At 48.5% G+C, this 18,706-nt stretch overlaps 2 protein-coding genes across 3 annotated transcripts in view; one reads left to right on the top strand and one right to left on the bottom strand.

Moving 5' to 3' along the window:
• Rtel1 (regulator of telomere elongation helicase 1) overlaps nucleotides 1–551 on the bottom strand; it is a 33,961-nt gene extending 33,410 nt beyond the window's left edge. For both annotated transcript variants that reach the window (XM_059262139.1, XM_059262140.1), the window contains exon 1: nucleotides 401–551. The gene's annotated coding sequence lies outside the window, so the exon portion shown is untranslated. The remainder of the gene's footprint in view (nucleotides 1–400) is intronic.
• A 7,135-nt stretch (nucleotides 552–7,686) lies between these two features.
• Nucleotides 7,687–16,038, top strand: Stmn3 (stathmin 3). Its single transcript, XM_059259836.1, has 5 exons — nucleotides 7,687–7,705; nucleotides 13,400–13,495; nucleotides 13,765–13,940; nucleotides 15,133–15,324; nucleotides 15,755–16,038. Exons 1-5 carry the CDS (start codon nucleotides 7,687–7,689, stop codon nucleotides 15,812–15,814), a joined length of 543 nt encoding a protein of 180 aa, XP_059115819.1. The 3' UTR covers nucleotides 15,815–16,038.
• Nucleotides 16,039–18,706: the final 2,668 nt, after the last annotated feature.

Here is an 18,706-nt window from a genome sequence, read left to right as displayed (position 1 = left end):
CCAGCACTCGGGAGGGTTTCCAGCCTGGTCTACATAGAATGCCAGGATAGCCAGGGCTATGTAGACACCCTGTCTCAAGGCCGGGGGAGGGGTGGGGGGGTGACAAAACAGAATCATGGTATGTAAAGCCGTGCAGCCCTTGGCAAGTCATTCATGTTCTCCAGACCTCCGGGTGCACTCTAAGATGGGACTGACAGGCGAGTGAGTGTATATCCTCCGCCTTAGAGATAGCCAAGTGTAGGCGCCTCTAGCTAGACTCTACCGGGAGGAAGAGCCCCCCCCCCGCCCCAGAATGCACCGCGGCCGCTCCAGAACCGGCGCTAGCGTGGTCTAAGACCTCCTTCCAAAGACTGCTCAGATAAAACTGCCAGTGGCAGGGCCTGAGTGACTCCCAGCTCACTTGTCTCGGTGGGGGTGCCTTTCAGAATCCGGGTCTCGAGAGATCAAACAACCGTGAGGACGCCTATCCAGTGTCGTCCGCAGTCGGCTGATTAGAACTTCGCGGGCTGATTCGAGGATTGCAGCTAATCACTGCACTTCCGCCTCCTCCCTTCCGGTCCTCTGCTTTGCTATCCGGGCGGAAACCGTTCCCCAACCTCTGGGCCCGCAGCTTCTCCCGCCTCTAGACGCCCGCGCGCGAATTTCGCGCGGTGGACCTAGCCGCATCTCTGTATTCTAGCCGGAGCACTTGCAGTTGTCTAGAATCTCGCTCGTCTCCCACTTCTGCATCGTGAGCTCGATCTTCTGTCGTCTACTAGCTCACTTGGCCAGGCCACCACCATTATCCACAGAACTGCACAGATCCTAGCTTTCTCATGGTTACTGACCTCGCCTCACAAGAGGCATCTTTTCACAGCTGGAGTATAAGTCTGTCGCTTTTATATAAAATCCATAAGTGGCTGTATCTTGTGAGTCCTCACTACCTTCTCTCTCACACTGGGTCTAGCTTATTTTCCAGTCATCCTCCACCCCACTCCCAACAGTCAGGGAGTACTCTAAAACTCCATCACCTAGCACTAGTTGACAGTCAACCAGGAGCTCCAGGGAAGAGATAGCAGCATGTCCTTGAGGGCAGTCCCGACATCAGAGATGTTTGTTTCTGGCAACCCTAATATGTGCCAAAAGGCACCAGAAAAAAAAATTGATGTTTCAGTGGTTGTCCACTGCCAGTAGACACTTGTTTTAGGGCTTTTCTTTGGCTCTCTTTAATACCCAGGTAGTTTCCCACAGATATGCCCATACTCATGCATGTAAGAACATACTTACAGAACACCATGACACATCTATACACTGCCAGTAGACACTTGTTTCAGTCTTTCAGACCCTCAGCTGTCACTGGGAAATTGTTGATTAGGGAGGCCATACACACTGGGATGGGCACCAAGCACAGACAAAACTTCCTGGGATACTAGTGGAGCTGAGGCCTGAACTGATTCATGTGCCGCCTGGGTTCATAGCAAGGCAAGTCTAGCTCCACAGCATATAGATAGTTACTTTGAGGCAGCATGAACAGCTTCCAATGAAACCATTCTGGCAGGAATGAATACATTCTAAAGAGATCCTTCTGATATTCCCTTTGACTATCAGATTATTTAAACAATGGACCACCAAGAAATTGGAATTTCCTAGGAAAGGAATGAAAAGAATGAAGTGGTATCAGCTGAAGAAGGGACTTGTCTTAGGGAAAGAGATTTTACACAGTTATGCCAACTTGTCAGACCACTCTGCCTGAGAGACTGAAGCCAGAGACAATGATGGCTAGGACCCAAGACTGCTTTTTTTTTGGGGGGGGGGGTTCGAGACAGGGTTTTTCTGTGTAGCTTTGCGCCTTTTCCTGGAACTCACTTGGTAGCCCAGGCTGGCCTCGAACTCACAGAGATCCGCCTGGCTCTGCCTCCCGAGTGCTGGGATTAAAGGCGTGCGCCACCACTGCCCGGCCCAAGACTGCTTTTTAATCATACCTCTTGTCCTCTAAATAAACCTAAACCTTATGTCAGAACCCTGAAGATCACCTGAGAGATCATTGTTCCTCTGCTTAATGTTGCCACATTGAAGAAATCTTTTTCTGCTTTTACTATTGCATTGTCTACTTAATTGATGTATTTAGAACCAGTTGTTAAGCACATAATGTTAGGGCTGCCAGAGCCCATGCTCTGATTCTAACAACTCTAGTAACAAATCATGTGAAAGCTATTCTCCTGAATCTAACCTGAGAGATGTGGGGGTAAACTGAAGCAGGATATAGCAAGTCTCACACAGGATGCTAAGGAATCTCAACCAAGTCAATAAACTTGGATTTAGTGTCTGCTTTGGCAGACACCAAGGGGTTCTCTGTGGACAAAATACTCTCAATCACAGGGTAGATGTAAATCAACCACATATAAGATTGTGATAAATATAAAGAAAGGAAATAATAGTGAAGGTGCTCCCTTGGCTAGAGGCCAGAAAAGGCTTCCACAAAGACTGTTCTGGGGATAGTATGAGAAAGGCCATGTTGCTGGCTCTGGGACTCTGAAAGGTGACTGGGACATAACAAACCTTCCAGAGAGTAAAAAGCTCAAAGAGACTCATAAGAACAGAGTAAAGATAAGTTAATCTAAACACTCTCACTCTGTTCAGGAGTATACTGATGCCTGCCTTGAGGTCTAGGAGATTGGAAATAACTAACTGAGTGGATCCACCTGCATCTGTCTCCAGGCGCCTCCTCATTCCCAGCAGCTGCCAAGTACCAGAACTCTGGTACACCTCTCCTGTCCTCTTTTGTCTGATGTATTCTAAGCTTCGGCACATAACAGGTGTTTTAAAGGTGCTGTTGAATGACTGAATATCCTCTGAGATGCAGAACTCCTCCTAGAGGTCCACAGTTATTCAGATCAGTAAAGAGTTCTGATCTGTAAACTCTTAGTTCGTAAGTAACATCCCAAAAGCAGCAGCTCATGAACTTTCTTCAGTTGACCTTGGTGAGCACTCAAGGTCTGCTCCCAAACATGGCACTATACTGAGATATATATATATATATATATATATATATATATATATATATATATATATTAATATGCTGACTGACTGTACATAGTATTTTCCTTACTTGTGCCTGACACTGTGCCAGGAACAAACAACACAGCTGGTCTGTGGGGTTCAGACAAAGATAGAAGTTCATGAGAAGGCACGCCCAAGGTGAGATTGTGGCAATACAGTCCTGTGAACCTGCCTTGGTGTGTGCTCTTCTATCTGCAAGAGAAGACTGGAAGGTCGAGAGGGTTATTTCTCTTCATCTCAGCAACTGAGTTTCAGCTTCTGTATCTGAGTCCATCTAAAGGATACTACAATACCCAGGTGTAGGTGCATTAACTAATCTAGAAGACATGGTAGTTTCCATTAGGATCAAGGCCACTGTTGGGAATAAATCTGTGAGTTTCTCCCTTCTTCCAAGTCCCTTCCAAAGCAGAATTCCAATGATAGTGTGCACACAGAAAAACTGTGCTTTCTGTGTGTGAATGAGCTTGGTATTTCTTTTCTTGTCTTTTCCTTTCTTTTCTTTTTACAAGACATGGTTTCTCTGTGTAACAGTCCTAGTTGTCTTGGAACTTGCTTTGTAGACCAGGTTGGCCTTGAACTCACAGAGATTCCAAGTGCTGGGATTAAAGGTGTGTGCCACCAGCGCCTAGAGAGCTTGGTGTTTCTACATAACGAAGTACCACAAGTAAACAGCTCAAGACAATCTCTAGTACACTCTCCTCCATCTTTTGGGGTCTGGCATCATAGCTTCATCTTACATGAAGATGTAGAAGCTCAGAGAGGTCAGAAACTCTCCCTCCAATAGAGAATGTTAAATAGAGAATGCCAGAGCTGGTGCTGAGACCTGACTCTAACTCACACCAAAGCCCTGTTCTAGGCCTCATGTGTAAGGCCTAGACTTCTGTCTGGAGAGTCTGAAGGCAAACCTATATCCAGGTTATTCATGTTGGCAGCATTTGCTTCCGGTGATTTTGGTTCTAAGGTCTTGCTTACTACAAGATGGAAACAGTTTTCATATCTTTGCTACTTGACTCCATAATGAGAACTGTCTTCCCTGATTTGAAAGTACTCCTGTTAAGGTTGGAGAGATGGTTCAGTAGTCAAGAGCACTTGTTGCTCTTAAAGAAGACCAGAGTTTGGTTCCAAGCATCCACACTGGACAGATCACAACCACAACTTCAGATGATTTGATGCCTTCTCTGGCCTCTATGGGTATCTGTACACAAGTGCACACAGGCACACACACACACACACACACAGAAATAGAGACAGAGAGAGAGAGAGAGACAGAGAGAGAGAGAGAGAGAGAGAGAGAGAGAGAGAGAGAGAGAGAGGAGGTCTTTAGATAAAAGAGGGGAACTCCAAGCTATACAAATCCACTGGATATTCCCTTTGAAGGTATTCTGTTCCATACAATGCAATTTAATCATGACTGTCAGATCCATAGGCTCAGGCCCAGGTATATATACTAGGTGCAAGATTGTGTGGAACCCTACTGGGCTGGCTCCATATGTACCTGGTTCTCAGATTTACCACAGACTTTTGCCTTTCTGACCTGTCTCATCTGCCTTCAAGTCATGGAGTATTCTCAGAGTTTTATTCCTAGCCATATGTGTTAAATGCTTGTGAAACAATCTTTTTTCTCTTGGCTTCAATGGCTCCATCTCAAATGTAGATGAGATACTCCATTTGGATATCAGGCTTTCTCCTCAGGAAAGGCAAACCAGGTTCCTCACTTGTCCTAGTCAGCCCTGACTGTCAACTTGATGCAACCTGGAGTCACAGGAGAAGGGAATTTCAATTTGGGATTGCCTGAGTCAAGATTTGCCTGTGTGCATTTCTTTGGGGGACTGTCTTGATTGTTAATTGCTGACTGTGGGCAAGACCATCTCCAGGTAGGTTGTCTTGAACTATATAAGAAAACTAGCTGGGTGGTGGTGGTGCATGCCTTTGATCCCAGCACTCAGGAGACAGAGGCAGGCAGAGCTCTGAGTTCAGGGGCAGCCTGGTCTGCAAAGTGAGTTCCAGGACATTGAGGACTAAAAAAAAAAAAAAAAAAAAAAAAAAGCTAGCTAATGACCCTAAGGTTATAAGAGTGAGAGAGCTGTCCCTGCCCCTCCCAAACCAGCTGCAACACTAGGAAGAGCAGGTCCTGCACCTCACCTAGCCAGAACAATAGAGCCAACCTGTTGACAGAGGTGTGGATTAGCCAGCCAGAAAGTTGTGAGCATAGGAGAGCTGCCCCTAATACTCGTCTGTCTGTCATCCCATCTGGTGGTGTGGGTAGGAGAGAGATGCCCCCCTTACCCCTCACCCCTTAGCACCTGTGACAGATGATTGAGCTGACCCTCTCCCTTACCAGCTGCAGCACTCAGGAAATTGGGCCCTGCTTCCTGCCTGGGCAGCACAGTAGAACTGACCCTGTTGGCAGAGGTATGGGTGAGATAGCCCTGAGGGTGTGAGAATGGGATAGCTGGCCACATCCCCCTATGTGGTGGTGGTAGTGAGGATGAGGGGAAGATGCCCTTCCCCTCTTGACCCTGCCACCTGTGGTGGGTGAAGGAGCTGACCCTCCCCCTTACCAGCTGCAACACTCAGGGGAGTGTACCCTGCACCTCACCTGAGCAGCACAGTAGAGCTGACCCTGTTGGCAGAGGTGTGGATCAGCCAGCCCAGATGTTGTTAGTTTGGGAGAGCTGTCCCTATTACTCATCTGTCATGTGGTAGCATTGGTGGGGGAGAGATGCCCCCCTTCCTTCAACACGAGACAGGTGGAAGAGCTGGCCCTGAGGTTGTAAGAGCGGGGGAGCTGTCCCTGCCCCTCATCAGCTGCAGCACTCGGGAAAGCCTGGGCAACACCATAGAGCTGGCCCTGAAGGTGTAGGTGTGGGAGACGGGAGGACGGGAAAGCCAGAGAACTGACCACACTCCTTGCTCAGTGCTGCTAGGGGTGAGCTAGCCAGGGAAATGCTGGAGAGCGCACCCTGGTGGTGAGGACAGGAAGAGCTGGCTACCCAGGCCCAGAACCAGGGTTATGTGCTGGCTCACCCCAACATCCACCCCATCTGTGATCTGCTGAAGGACGGGGTGGGGGGAAGATGGGTGGGGTGGTGTCAGGTTGGTCCTTCAGACCCAGGGCTGCAGGATCTCCACGAAACAGGGCAGCAAAGGGATGCCCAGGAAGAGACCCAGTGAGGGCCCAGTGTTGATGGTGTAGCAGAGACCAGGGGCCTCAAACCAGACCAGTGACTCTTTGCAATGAACGCCTGCATGTAAAAATGTTTGGATAAAGGAGTTTACTGTGTGACTCACTGTGCTGCACTGTAGCTTCCGTGACGAGATTTTTTCCTTCCTTTTTTTCTCTTAAATTTTATTTTGTTTTATTTGGGTAGGGGAGGGAGATGGGTGGGATTGGAAGGCATGATGTGAAAGACACTAAGAATAAATAAAAAGAAAGTTAAAAAAAGAAAAAAAGAAAGCTAGCTAAATATAAGCCTGCTTGTGGGCCAGAAAGCAGCATTTCTCCATTGTCCCTGCTGCATTTCCTTAAAAGTGACTGGGTTTCTTGGTCAGAGGTAATCCTTTATGGAATAGCAAGCAGACCTGATTTCAAGTTCTGGCCTCGAAACCCTCAATGATAGACTGTAACCTGCAAGCTGAAATAAATCCTCCTCCTATGTTGCATTTTGCCAGAGCTTATTTTTCCCCCTCAGGTCTCACTATGCAGCCTTGGCTAGCCTGAAACTCAGAGATCCTACCTCTCAAGTGCTGGAACTAAGGGCACGCACAACCACACCCAGCCCTTGACCAGAGAATTTTATCACCGCAGAAATGAAACTAGAACAAAACTACATGTATACACTCAGCTCTGGCACATCTTCTCTTTTCCATCTTCTGGGGTCTGGCATTTTGGCTTCATCTTACACCAAAGAAGCAAAGGCCCAGAGAGGCTAGATATTGTTTATCCATCAAATAGAGAATGTCAAAGCTGGTGCTAGAACCTGACTTGAAGTCACATCAAATCATAAGCCTCATCATTCTCTTTATTTAACCAGAACCTGCTCATTCCCTGGACACAGAGTTACCTCAGACATTCTTGCAGGCCAGTATCACCCCTTGCAAACCAGGGAATCCCTTCCTTTCGGCACAGACAAGGGGCTAAGTGGTCATCCAGCCTCCAGCAGCCTCTGTCGCCTACCCTGACTATGGAACAGGTCCACATTAGCCTTGTTCCTTCCTTGCCTGTTCTGGGGAATGAGTCTTGTCTCCATATCCTCCAAAACACACAAAGCCATATTACAGAAGTGTCATCCACGGTTGCCTGCAGATGAAACACAGGCCTCTTGCTACATCCTTTGCTCTTCTCTCCCTCCATCCCCTCCCACTGTCTTTCCTTTGATAGTTGTTACCCTCAGTTGTTCTCTTTCTCCCTCCCTCCCTCTCTCTCTCTCTCTCTCTCTCTCTCTCTCTCTCCCTTTCCTCTCTTTCTTCCTCTCCCCTCCCCTTCCTTCCACCCCCTCTCCCTCCATCCATCCCTCTCTCCCTCCCCCTCCTGCCGCACCCGCCCTTCCTCCCTCCCCTCCACAGCATTGCAGCATTCGCCGACTGCAGCTCCCAGACGCCGCCCGTATCCCTCCGGCCTCCGCAGCCCCAGCCACCGCCAGCACCATGGCCAGCACCGTATCCGGTAGGGCTCGGGGGCTTGGGGGTGGGATCGTGGGACCGCGGTGGGTCTGAGCAGAGGCCATTGTCTAAGCAGAGGCCTTGCCTGATGCAGGAACAAGTTACTGACTCCGTTTTCCTATGTTGAACCTTTGCATGGCGAGACTGGGCTGTGCAAGAACGTGGGGTCCGGAGCCCTCAAGAGCGGGAGGGGACTCAAGTGCGGGAGGAGCCGCAGTCGACGCGGGGCAGCAGCCGCGCTCTAGGCATCACTGCGTGAAGTCGGGCTCCCGGGCGCATTGCCCCTTCGGGCGCCGGGGTGCGGGGCCAAGGTGTGACTGCGGCAGAGTGGCTCTGCGGATTCTTGCTTGCAGACACATAAAAGTGTCTGCAGTGGAGCTAGGAGGTCCTCTAAGGCTCCAGAAACCTTGGATTTCAATGCCATTGAGTCTTCTTGGGGAGTTGAGGGGGAGGTGGGACCTTCCGCAGAAGCCTGGACCTCGGTCCCTGAGAAGTGGGGGAGGGGCTCGGGAACACAGGAGAGGACCTCTCAACAGCTCTCAGAGGGAGGCTTGAGCCTGCAACAAGGGAGGCTTCTCCACCTCGATTTCCCTCTGTGACCGCTGCAACTGGGGACCACCTTCTGCGACGTTAGGGCCACCTGCTCCAGCCAGAAAAATCTCCGCCCTTTGCGCCACTGGGTGTAAGTGAAGGAGAGGCTGTTGAATTTCCAAACCTTTCTGGGGTGTGGTGAGGTCTGCTTTCGTAGGGAGTCTTCTACACCTCAGACTGCATAGAGGGTCGAAAGCAGGCGGAGGGGAGGACACCAAGAGGATACTAGGCTCGGGGTGGTTGCTGTGGCTCCTTTCCTGACCTGAGAACCTAAAGCTGGACAGCCCCTCCCACACTGGATGCCCCGCCCAGTCCCCAGCCCCAGCAAGGCTTCGTCTTTTTTTCTGGGCGCTTGAGACTGCAAGACCCATGACCTCCCACCCCCTGACCTTGGTTTCCTCTAAGAACCACAAGCTCTTGCTGTCTTTCCTTCCCTCAGCCCAGGAGGCTGATCTCGTCGGTCAAATAGGTCAATGCGTGGTTCTCCCACTCCTTGGCTTTGGCCCTTGGTACAAACTCCACCCATCATGCGGTCCCGCCCTGATCCCACCCTTCACGCTCAGAGAATTTCAGTATCATCCTGGGGGGGGGGGGCAGGTGTGTAAAAGACCCTTTAAGCTCCAAAAACATGGACACAACTTCAGCTTTGTGCTATAGCCAGACCTCGCCCATCAGCCACAGGTAAGGTCTTCCTTTTGCTTATTGTCTCTAAGTACCAGTTCCTCACCAGTTGTCCTGTCCTCCCCAACATGCTCACTTTTCTGCAGCCAGATCATAGAGCAGGCCCTGCCTATGGTCACTTTTCTATTTGCTCCTTGAAGATCTGTCTTATGGGAAGAAAGTTCCTCATTGTCTATCAGACTGAGAGAAACCATACCAAGGAATGTCCATGACCACCAGACACTGTGCCCCTGACTGCAGCTACAACATATGGTACCTCACTTGCCAGTTGAACCCTTATTTTTCGAGCTTTGACTTCAGGGATCTCTGACTCAGGTGGATAGCACCCTACCCTTCTCTCCAGATGCTCACACCTGCCCAGGCTGGTACTGCTCCCTGAATCCCTGCCAGCCTTCCCCATGATGAAGTGATAGTTATCTAGAAGACAGCCTCCTAGTACTGGTTCTTAAACTTGATGCTATCTGCTATGAACTTGCCGTCCTTTCCCTGTGAATGTTTCAGGCTCAAGCAGAAATGGCCTTTGAACAACTGTCAGGCCCCAAGTTCCCGGCCTGACCTTTGAGGACAGCCTATCAGGGGTTTGGATACAAGATGAGAAGTGATAATATGAAACACTAGGACTGGCAGGGGGGTGGGTGCTAGTCTCGTCAGACTTGACAAGAACAAAACTCCTCTCTGGCCTCTCCCAGGTCCAGGTCTGTCCTGCCCTAGCCAAGACCCTCTTCTTACTCCTGCCCTCCTGTCTCCTTAGCACAAGACTGACATCTTCTAGATGCACAAGATATCTACTAACTTGTTGCTGTTAATCTCTCAAATTCTCTAGCTCCTTATCACATGATCTGGAGCATGCCCCTCTACCTCCTTTGCTGGATTAACCTTTTCATAGCACAAATCCATGAGTAGATGTTGTTTATGAAAAAACAAAACTTGGCTAAGCACAGCACACTCAGGAGGTGGAGGCAAGATGATCAGGAGTTCGCCAGGCTTCAATACATAGTGAGTTCAAAGTTAGCCTAGGCTACATTATACCTTCTTCTTCTTCTTCTTCTTCTTCTTCTTCTTCTTCTTCTTCTTCTGCTTCTTTTCCAAGACAGGGTTTCTCTGTGTAGTTTTGGTGCCTGTCTTGGAACTTGCTCAGTAGACCAGACTGGCCTCAAACTCACAGAGATCCGCCTGGCTCTGCCTCTAGAGTGCTGGGATTAAAGGTGTGTGCCACCACCACCGGCACCTTGTCTTAAAAACAAACAAAAAAAAACAGAAAGGAGAAAGGAAGAAAGTAGGAAAGGAAAAAAGGAGGGAGGGAGTAGAAAGGAGAAGAGAAGAAAAAACAAAGCAAGGGGCTGGAGAGATGACTCAGAGCTTAAGAGCACTGGCTGATCTTTCAGAGGACCCAGGTTTGATTCTCAGCACACACATGGTGGTGGCTCACAAACCTCTGTAACTCCAGTCTGACCACACTCTTCTGACCTCCATGGACACCAAGCACAAATGTGGTGTACAGATGTACATGGAGGGAAAAAATGCACCCATACATATAAAATAAAATAAAAATAAAAAGCATGAAGTCCCCTTTGAGGCCTGCCTCTTCTTGCCTCTATCTCCTTTCTTTCCCAAATTCTTCTTAAGACAATGACTAGCCTTGACTTGCCCACTCGAGTTCCTTTCTGCCCTCTCTGCTGCCTTTTGGGCTCCATGCTGCTTCCAAATAAATCTGAGTTATCAGAAAATTTAAATCAAAACAGCATTCTCTGTGCTTGTTGTGGGAGGACAAAACTTACCATGAAAGTTTTGACCACTTCTACCCCATATATTTAATTCTATGCCAACTCATCCCGCCCCCCAGACAGGGTTTTTCTGTGTAGTCCTGGCTGTCCTGGAACTCACCCTGTAGACCAGGCTAGCCTTGAACTCATAGGTCCACCTGCCTCTCCCTCCCTAGTACTGGGATTAAAGGCATGTGCCACTGCCTGACCCAACTCAATTTTTAAAAATTATTGGGTAAAACTTGATCAGAATGTTTCTGGTCTATCTAAATGCTTGTCCAGGTTCCTCTTGTCTGTTCCCTCAAAGGGTGCTAGTAGATAATCGACATGGAAGCAGCCTTCTTCTTTCCCCCTCCTCTTCCTCCTCCTCCTCTTTTTCCTGTGTCTATCTAGAGACCTAGGTCTGAGTCTCATAGCCTACCAGACTTTGGGAATTGCTAGGATGGAGGGAAGAACAGTGATAATCTAGAATTGCATTTCAATGAATGTTACTAATGTCATACCAGTAAACTAAGACCTAGTATTGCCCTGTGGAATGGAGTAACTATACTGGGCTTGCAGGACTGTTGAACTTTACCAAGACAGTAGTCTCCAAGGAGCTGGTTCACAAGTGAATGGTCTCACAACAGTAAGATTACTTACATTTTAAAAGTAAGTGTCTCTCCAGGTAGTGGTGGTGGTGCATGCCTTTATTCCCAACACTCAGGAGGCAGATCTCTGTGAGTTCAAGGCCAGCCTGGTCTACAGATCGAGTTCCAGGACACCTAAAGCTACACAGGAAAACGATGTCTCAAAAACCCAAAACCCAAACCAAACAAAAACAAGCAAACAAACAACAACACACACAAACAAACAAAACAAAACAAACAAAAAAGGTGAGTGTCTTTTTTTTTTTCCATCTGGGGTCAGGGTCATAGCATCAGGCTTGCCTCCCTTTCTGGTTGGGTAGCAGGGGCACTGGATGGTTGGCACTTGAACTGGAAGGAAGCAGTGGGTTTGAAGGGCTGAGTGGACATCTCCTTTGTCTTTTTCCTTGGTGGAACGTGGGCTCCAAGCCTACCTGAAAGGGCAGTGAGTGGATGTCTGGAGAGACCAAAGATTCACCTCAAAGTGGTAAATGATGTGGAGGTGGTGTCTGAGATACAAGTTTACAGCTAAGTTTACAAGCCAGAGACAAATGCCCTACAGGTGGAAGTCTCAGCTATTTGGGAGTTGCGGGCAGGAGGATCACTTGAACCAAAGCGTTCAAGGCCATTTTGAGCAATATAACAAGATCCAGTCTTTGGGGAGGAAAAAAGGGAAGAAGAGAGGGAGGCAGGAATGAAAGGGAGGGCTACAGGAAGGGTTCCCTACATTTGTACTTTTCCTGGTCATGAGAATCTCGTAGCAGAGATAGGCAGACTTCTGTGAATTTGAGGCTCACCTGATCTACATAGGGAGTCCTAGGCAAGCCAAGACTACATAGTGAGACCCTGTAAACCAAAGATACAAAGTTACAAGTAATCACAGAAATAGATGCTCAGAGAAATAAATAGTTTGAACACCTGTAACCAGAGATACAGAAAGACCCAAAGAAGCTGGGTGCAGTGACTTACATTTGTAGTCTTTTTTTTTTTTTCAAGAGGGTTTCTCTGTGTAGCTTTGGAGCCTATCCTGGAACTCGCTCTGTACACCAGGCTGGCCTTGAACTCACAGAGATCTGCCTGCCTCTGTCTCTCAAGTGCTGGGATTAAAGACGTGTGCCACCACTGCCTGGCACATTTGTAATCTTAACACAGGAAGCTGAGGCAGGAAGATTATTGGGAGCTGAATGCCAGCCTGGACTGGAGCAAAACCCTGTTTAAAAAAAGAAAAACAAAACAAGCAAGCAAAGTTCCAAAAGGAAAAAGACACAAGAATAGTGATTAAGTAAAAAAGACAGAAGGACAGAGACCCTGACAGAAGTGTTATAGTTTGTTCAGACTAATCAGAAAAAAATAACTTTAGACTGGATGTTTCTTCTAAGAAGTAGAAATTTATCTCTCTATAGACTAAAAGCTCCAGGTCAAGGCATCACTAGGTTTGCTTGTCTAGTGAAGGTGTGTCCTTGTGACCTCACACGTTAGAAGAGCTGAAGAATTACTAAGGATACTGTGCAGTAAGGTCATTAATCTCATTCAAGAGTCTGCACAAAACAAAACCCAAAACTGTTTTGATTTTCTTATTTCAGGCAAGGCTTTACTCCAATTTACACCTTTATGACCTGCTCACCTCCTGACATGGAAGAGAACATTCAGACCACAGAAGGAAGAGAGAAACATACAAAAAATATAAGAGACAGAGACAGGCCAGGCAAGGAACATGAGTTAAAAAACCAGCTTGGTATACGTAATGAGTTCCAGACCAGCGTGGGCTATATAACAAGACTGTCTCAAAACAGAGGCATGGTGGTGCACAACTATACATCCAGCTTTTGGGAGGTGGAAGAAAAAGGATAAAGAGTTCAAGGTCATTCTTGGCTACATAGTGAGTTTAAGGCCAGTCTGGACTCCATGAGATCCTGTCTCAAAACAAAACAAAACAAAAAACAAATATGCACATAGATAAAGAGCAATGTAGAAAAGGAAGACACAGAAATGTCAGGATGGTCATAGTATCTGCTCATCTTGACTTCATATCCACAGCCTACAAGGAGAAGATGAAGGAGTTGTCTGTGCTGTCTCTCATCTGCTCCTGCTTCTACTCACAGCCCCACCCCAACACCATCTACCAGTATGGGGGTGAGTGTATCCACACAGCTGCTAGCCCTGCTCAGCTAGGGCATGACCACCTTACTTCTCTTGTTTCTTCTGACCCCTGGTAATACTGTGGCCTGTCTGGCTGCTGCAGAGAGTCGTTCTGGGAGGAGGGACCCATGCCCAAGAGTACTACCTGAGCAACTGCACCCCTTTCTCAATCCTTGCTAAGATGTGTGCTGGGAGAAGGCCTCTCATACTGCCTATATCCTCTGGCTAGGCCTCATTAAGTCCCCATCTGGTCTTCCCTGCAGATATGGAAGTGAAACAGCTGGACAAGCGAGCCTCTGGCCAGAGCTTCGAGGTCATCCTCAAGTCTCCTTCTGACCTATCTCCAGAGAGCCCTGTGCTCTCCTCTCCCCCCAAGAGGAAGGATGCTTCCTTGGAGGAGCTGCAGAAGCGGCTGGAGGCAGCTGAGGAGCGGAGGAAGGCAAGGACTCTCCACATACACGTGGCACTGATGACCAGGCCCTTTGCTTGACCAGGACATTGGGTTGGGGAGTGCAGGACTTGCTGCTGAGCAATTGGGATGAGAGAGAGAAGGATGGTGCTGAGATGGTGACATACATAGGACATCAGGAACCACATTCTTGAGGGGGACCTCAACTTTGATCATGGCAGAGGGAGGTCAGGTTGTGTTCCCCCAGGAGGAGCCTTGGGGATATAAAGCGGAGGCTAGCACACTTTCAAGGCAGAGGAGTGAGAAGAAAAGGTCTCACATTCGAAGATCCTTAGTTGGGTTGGTTAGGTAGTTCAGCGGGCCCTGGGAGGTATGAATGGGGCTCCCAGCCCCTCCTCACACTAGCCCCTTTATAACTGAAACACAGAGAACAAGATTTGTTCTAGGATTGAGATCCCAGAGGCAAAGTGGACCACTGAACCGGAGAAATTACTTAATCCATGCACAGAAGGGCCCAGGATCAACAAGTTTATCTTGAAAACTGATGTACCCATGGGTCCCCAGCATCATTCAGGAGGCAGCCTAGGCCAGGAGCTAATCACCCTAAGGATCCCTGCTCTCTTCATTATCCATTTTCCCAGCAGTCATCAGACATTCCTTTCCCCAGCAGGGTAGGGCAGTGTAGCACCACAATGTCCCTTCCCAGATCCCTGTGCACACATTTCTTTGCTGAGCAATAGTGGGGAGCTGGGAACTTAGCTGCCCTAGCTGCATCTATACCTGCTCAGTGCTCAACAGGGAGTTGTCTGGAGAGGTCTGGAGAAGCCACCACAGCTCAAGGTTCAGAATTTACCCTGCTTCTTCAACATTTGTGGGCTCAGGAGTTCTTAGTCCAACAAGGAGACTGTGGCTAAGGGTAGCACAAAGCAAGCCACTGCGGTTCACCTGGCTCTGGAGGGGCCTCCTGGCAAGCAGAATTTTCAGTGCAAAGGCCCCAGAAGTCCCAGGCGGATTGGATGCAGGATAGTGTAAAGTCCCTAAGCTCACAGAAACTAGTCCCAGGGACGGAGGGAAGAGTGATTGATGGGTATTAGATGGAGCTAGGTCCATGTCCTGGCAGGTGAAGCACGCAGGGTTTGTCTAGCGGTTGGGCACCAGAGAATGAAGGCCTGGCTCAGGAAGGGGTCTCAGTCGCTGCTTACTAACTCCTGGCTCTGCGCAGACGCAGGAGGCTCAGGTGCTGAAGCAGCTGGCAGAGCGGCGTGAGCATGAGCGTGAGGTGCTGCACAAGGCGCTGGAAGAAAATAATAACTTTAGCCGCCTGGCGGAGGAGAAGCTCAACTACAAGATGGAGCTGAGCAAGGAGATACGCGAGGCTCACCTTGCAGCCCTGCGCGAGCGGCTGCGTGAGAAGGTGGGCGCAGGGCTGGGGGCATGATCACTGCTGGGCAGGCTCCAGGCGTGAAGAAGGGGGTCCTAATAATGTCTTTACAGCTTTTTTTTTTTTTTTTTTTTTTAGTTGAGCACTTCCCTCAGCGTTGGAATAGGGCCCAGAATCTGGTCCTAGTGAGACATATTTAGCAATCACAGTAATATGTAGTTAAATTAATTATGAAGTGCTCTGAAGGAATTTGTATCCCCACGGGGCTCAGCTCCAAGAGGGAATGGAACTTGTTTACGCTGGAGGTCAGATGCCCAGTCCCTTGGTCTGATCCCTAAACACTGTGGCTCCAGCGCTCCTGGAGTGCGGTGATGCCTGCCGACTATATATGTATATTTATCTGGAAGTTCCTAGGGACACCCTTACCCTTGGCTGCTCCTCAGGTCTTCACCTCTCTTCACAGGAGCTGCATGCCGCTGAGGTGCGCAGGAACAAGGAGCAGCGGGAGGAGATGTCTGGCTAAGGAGCATTGGACCCAGCAGCGATGAGAACATTTTTGGGTTTTTTGTTTTGTTCAATTCTGTCTAGATGCAAATTTTGTTCCTGCTCCTACCCGCTTCCCTGTACCCCCAGCTTCCTGCTTCTCTTCCCACACTGAACTGTCTAGTCCTTAAAACGTGTCTGACTTTGGGCTCTCCCTAACGGAGCTCCCTAGGCAGGAGGTATGGTCCCCTGTTCAGACACCAGGCCAGGTGCGGCTGGGGCTTTCTTGATGGCCCTCTTAGTGGATGTGTTGGCAACCTTAATAAATCTAGTGGCAGTGGCACAAACGTGTGGATTCTCATTCAGGTTCTCAGACTCCCAACTTCTGCAAGGCCAGACAGCAGGATCTGCCCATAATTTTATGGGAAACTTTGTGGACAGACTCTATAGAGGGCAGAGAAAAACTGAGGACCCCAGAGTAGGTTGGGCCTGCTCTGTCATTATGGCCAGTCCTTGAGCCTGTGAGCTGCAGAGCATCCTAGAGCAGGAGAGTGAGAGTTACAACATTCTAATGTAACGGTTCCACAGGAGTCCTGAGGTCACCTAGTCCAGTGGCACCTTAGGCCAACCTTAGAGCCTATACTCACTGCACAAGGACTATGGTGGAGTATTATCTCACCTGAGTTGGTTTGGAGTAGGTATTCTCCACCAAGAGCCCATGAGTTTCTGTGGTTAGGAGAGTTATGGGCAGCATGGACACCTCCTAATGTTCCTACTATCTCAAAGTGCATGCTCTTTGCAACACCTTAGCTGAGGTATTCTGTGGAGCCAGTCTCAATGCCCTTGCCCCCTCAGGGGTTTTATAGCCCCTTGGAATCCTGCCTCCTTCCTCCTGTCCTGTGTTCTGATCTAAGAATGCTCCTGGACAGTGGAATTTTACCTCACTTGCTGGCAGTCATGGCCAGGTGTGAGAAAGCAGCAGCCATGAATTCTCAGGGAGTTCTTGGGGGTGGGAGGTTCCTTAGGACCAGCTGCCTGCAGATTCAGATGCTGGAAGGGTCAGAATTCCCAAGTCACCCTTTCCATATCCATCCTGGAATTCCTTACCAAAGGCAGAAAGCCTGGCTCCAGGCCTCTCCTGCTTAGCATCTAAGCAGGGTCCTTTTTTCTCTCTCAGCCCAGGGGCTCCAAATGTCCCAATGGTGGCCTTTGAAGATGGTTACCTGCTTGGACATACTGGGGATCCCATGCTTTTGTGACACTGTGGCATCTTCTCTCTTCTCTATGAAGCCCCACTCCACCACTGAGTTCCAGAAGCGGGGTACCTTCTGACCTGCCTGGTATGACGTGTAAGAAAGATGCATGACATGTTCTTTTTTGTTTGTTTGTTTTTTTGTTTTGTTTTGTTTTGTTTTTTGAGACAGGGTTTCTCTGTGTAGCTTTGCGCCTTTCCTGGAACTCACTTGGTAGCCCAGGCTGGCCTCGAACTCGAACTCACAGAGATCCGCCTGGCTCTGCGGATTAAAGGTGTGTGCCACCACCGCCCAGCGCATGACATGTTCTTTAACAACCCAAAATCAAGGCTCCAGAAACCAGGTGGCTGTGGCCATGAGTACCCTCACCTTCCATCAGGCAGAGGAACTGGGAATGGTCTTCCAAAGTCTATGGACACTGAACATTTCAGTGGCTCAGGGGAAGTAGGATAATCACAAGAGGAAGCAACAGTCAGAACCTGAACTCCACAGTGCCCACAAGTGGCTTTTGTGGGACTCAGAAGGGGAAGAGGGAAAGGAACTGAGACTAGATTTCTTCCAATGGCAGCTCTTAAGTAGCCAAAGCCCATTGTAACATGTACCCATCCCATCCACATAGTGAACTTACAAATTAAATTAATAAGAAAGAGATCCTGAGCTGGGTGGTGGTGGCGCACGCCTTTAGTCCCAGCACTCAGGAGGCAGAGGCAGGCGGATCTTTGTGAGTTTGAGGGCTGCCTGGTCTACAGAGAGAGTTCCAGGACAGCCAGGGCTACACAGAAAAATCCTGTCTTGAAAAAACAAGAAGGGGCTGGAGAGATGGCTCAGGGGTTAAGAGCACTGGCTGTGCTCTTCCGGAGGTCCTGAGTTCAATTCCCAGCAACCACATGGTGGCTCATGACCATCTATAATAGGATCTGATGCCCTCTTCTGGTGTGCAGGTATATATGCAGAGCACTCATACATAAAATAAAAATTAAAAAGAAAGGAAGGAAGGAAGGAAGGAAGGAAGGAAGGAAGGAAGAAACAAAGAAACAAAGAAAGAGACCTTGAACCAACAAGCTGGTTCAGCAAGTAAAGGCACTTGCTTCCAAACTTATGACCTGAGTCCAATCTTCAGGACTCACATTGTAGAAGAGAACCAATTCATACACCTTGTCCTTTTCCTTTGACCTCTATAAGCATGCTGTGGCATGCACACTCACAATACATACACTAAATAAATAAATAAATAAATAAATAAATAAATAAATAAATAAATAGATTAAAAAAAAAGATATCCTGTGTGTTTAGAAATAGCCATGTTACCCCGTATGATGTCTGCCATTTGTTGAGCAAAGGAACCCTGTGAGGTCACTGTAAGGGAATGCTTATATTGGATACAACTCCAGACTGACACCAGCTGTCAATCATATGTTTAAATCACAATTGTTTTGAGGAGTGAGTATGTCAACACAATGCCACAGGAATAAGATAGAGTCAGACCTGAGGCCTAGCCTGGCTGCTACAGGGACCACCCTTGATCTCCCAAAAAGGAACCTCTCTAAGGAGTATCCTATTGGATTGGGGCTTTCCAACTGGTCAGTTGCTGCTGATAGAATCTAGTCTAAAGTCTGAATCAAATTCTGTCTTGAGGGGGCTGGAGGGATGGCTCAGCAGTTAAGAGCACTGACTGCTCT

The sequence above is a fragment of the Peromyscus eremicus genome, chromosome 4, assembly GCF_949786415.1.
Source record: "Peromyscus eremicus chromosome 4, PerEre_H2_v1, whole genome shotgun sequence".
NCBI classification, from domain to species: Eukaryota; Metazoa; Chordata; class Mammalia; order Rodentia; family Cricetidae; genus Peromyscus; species Peromyscus eremicus.
Note: the sequence above shows the minus strand (reverse complement) of the source record. Positions and strands in the feature narration are given on the sequence as shown.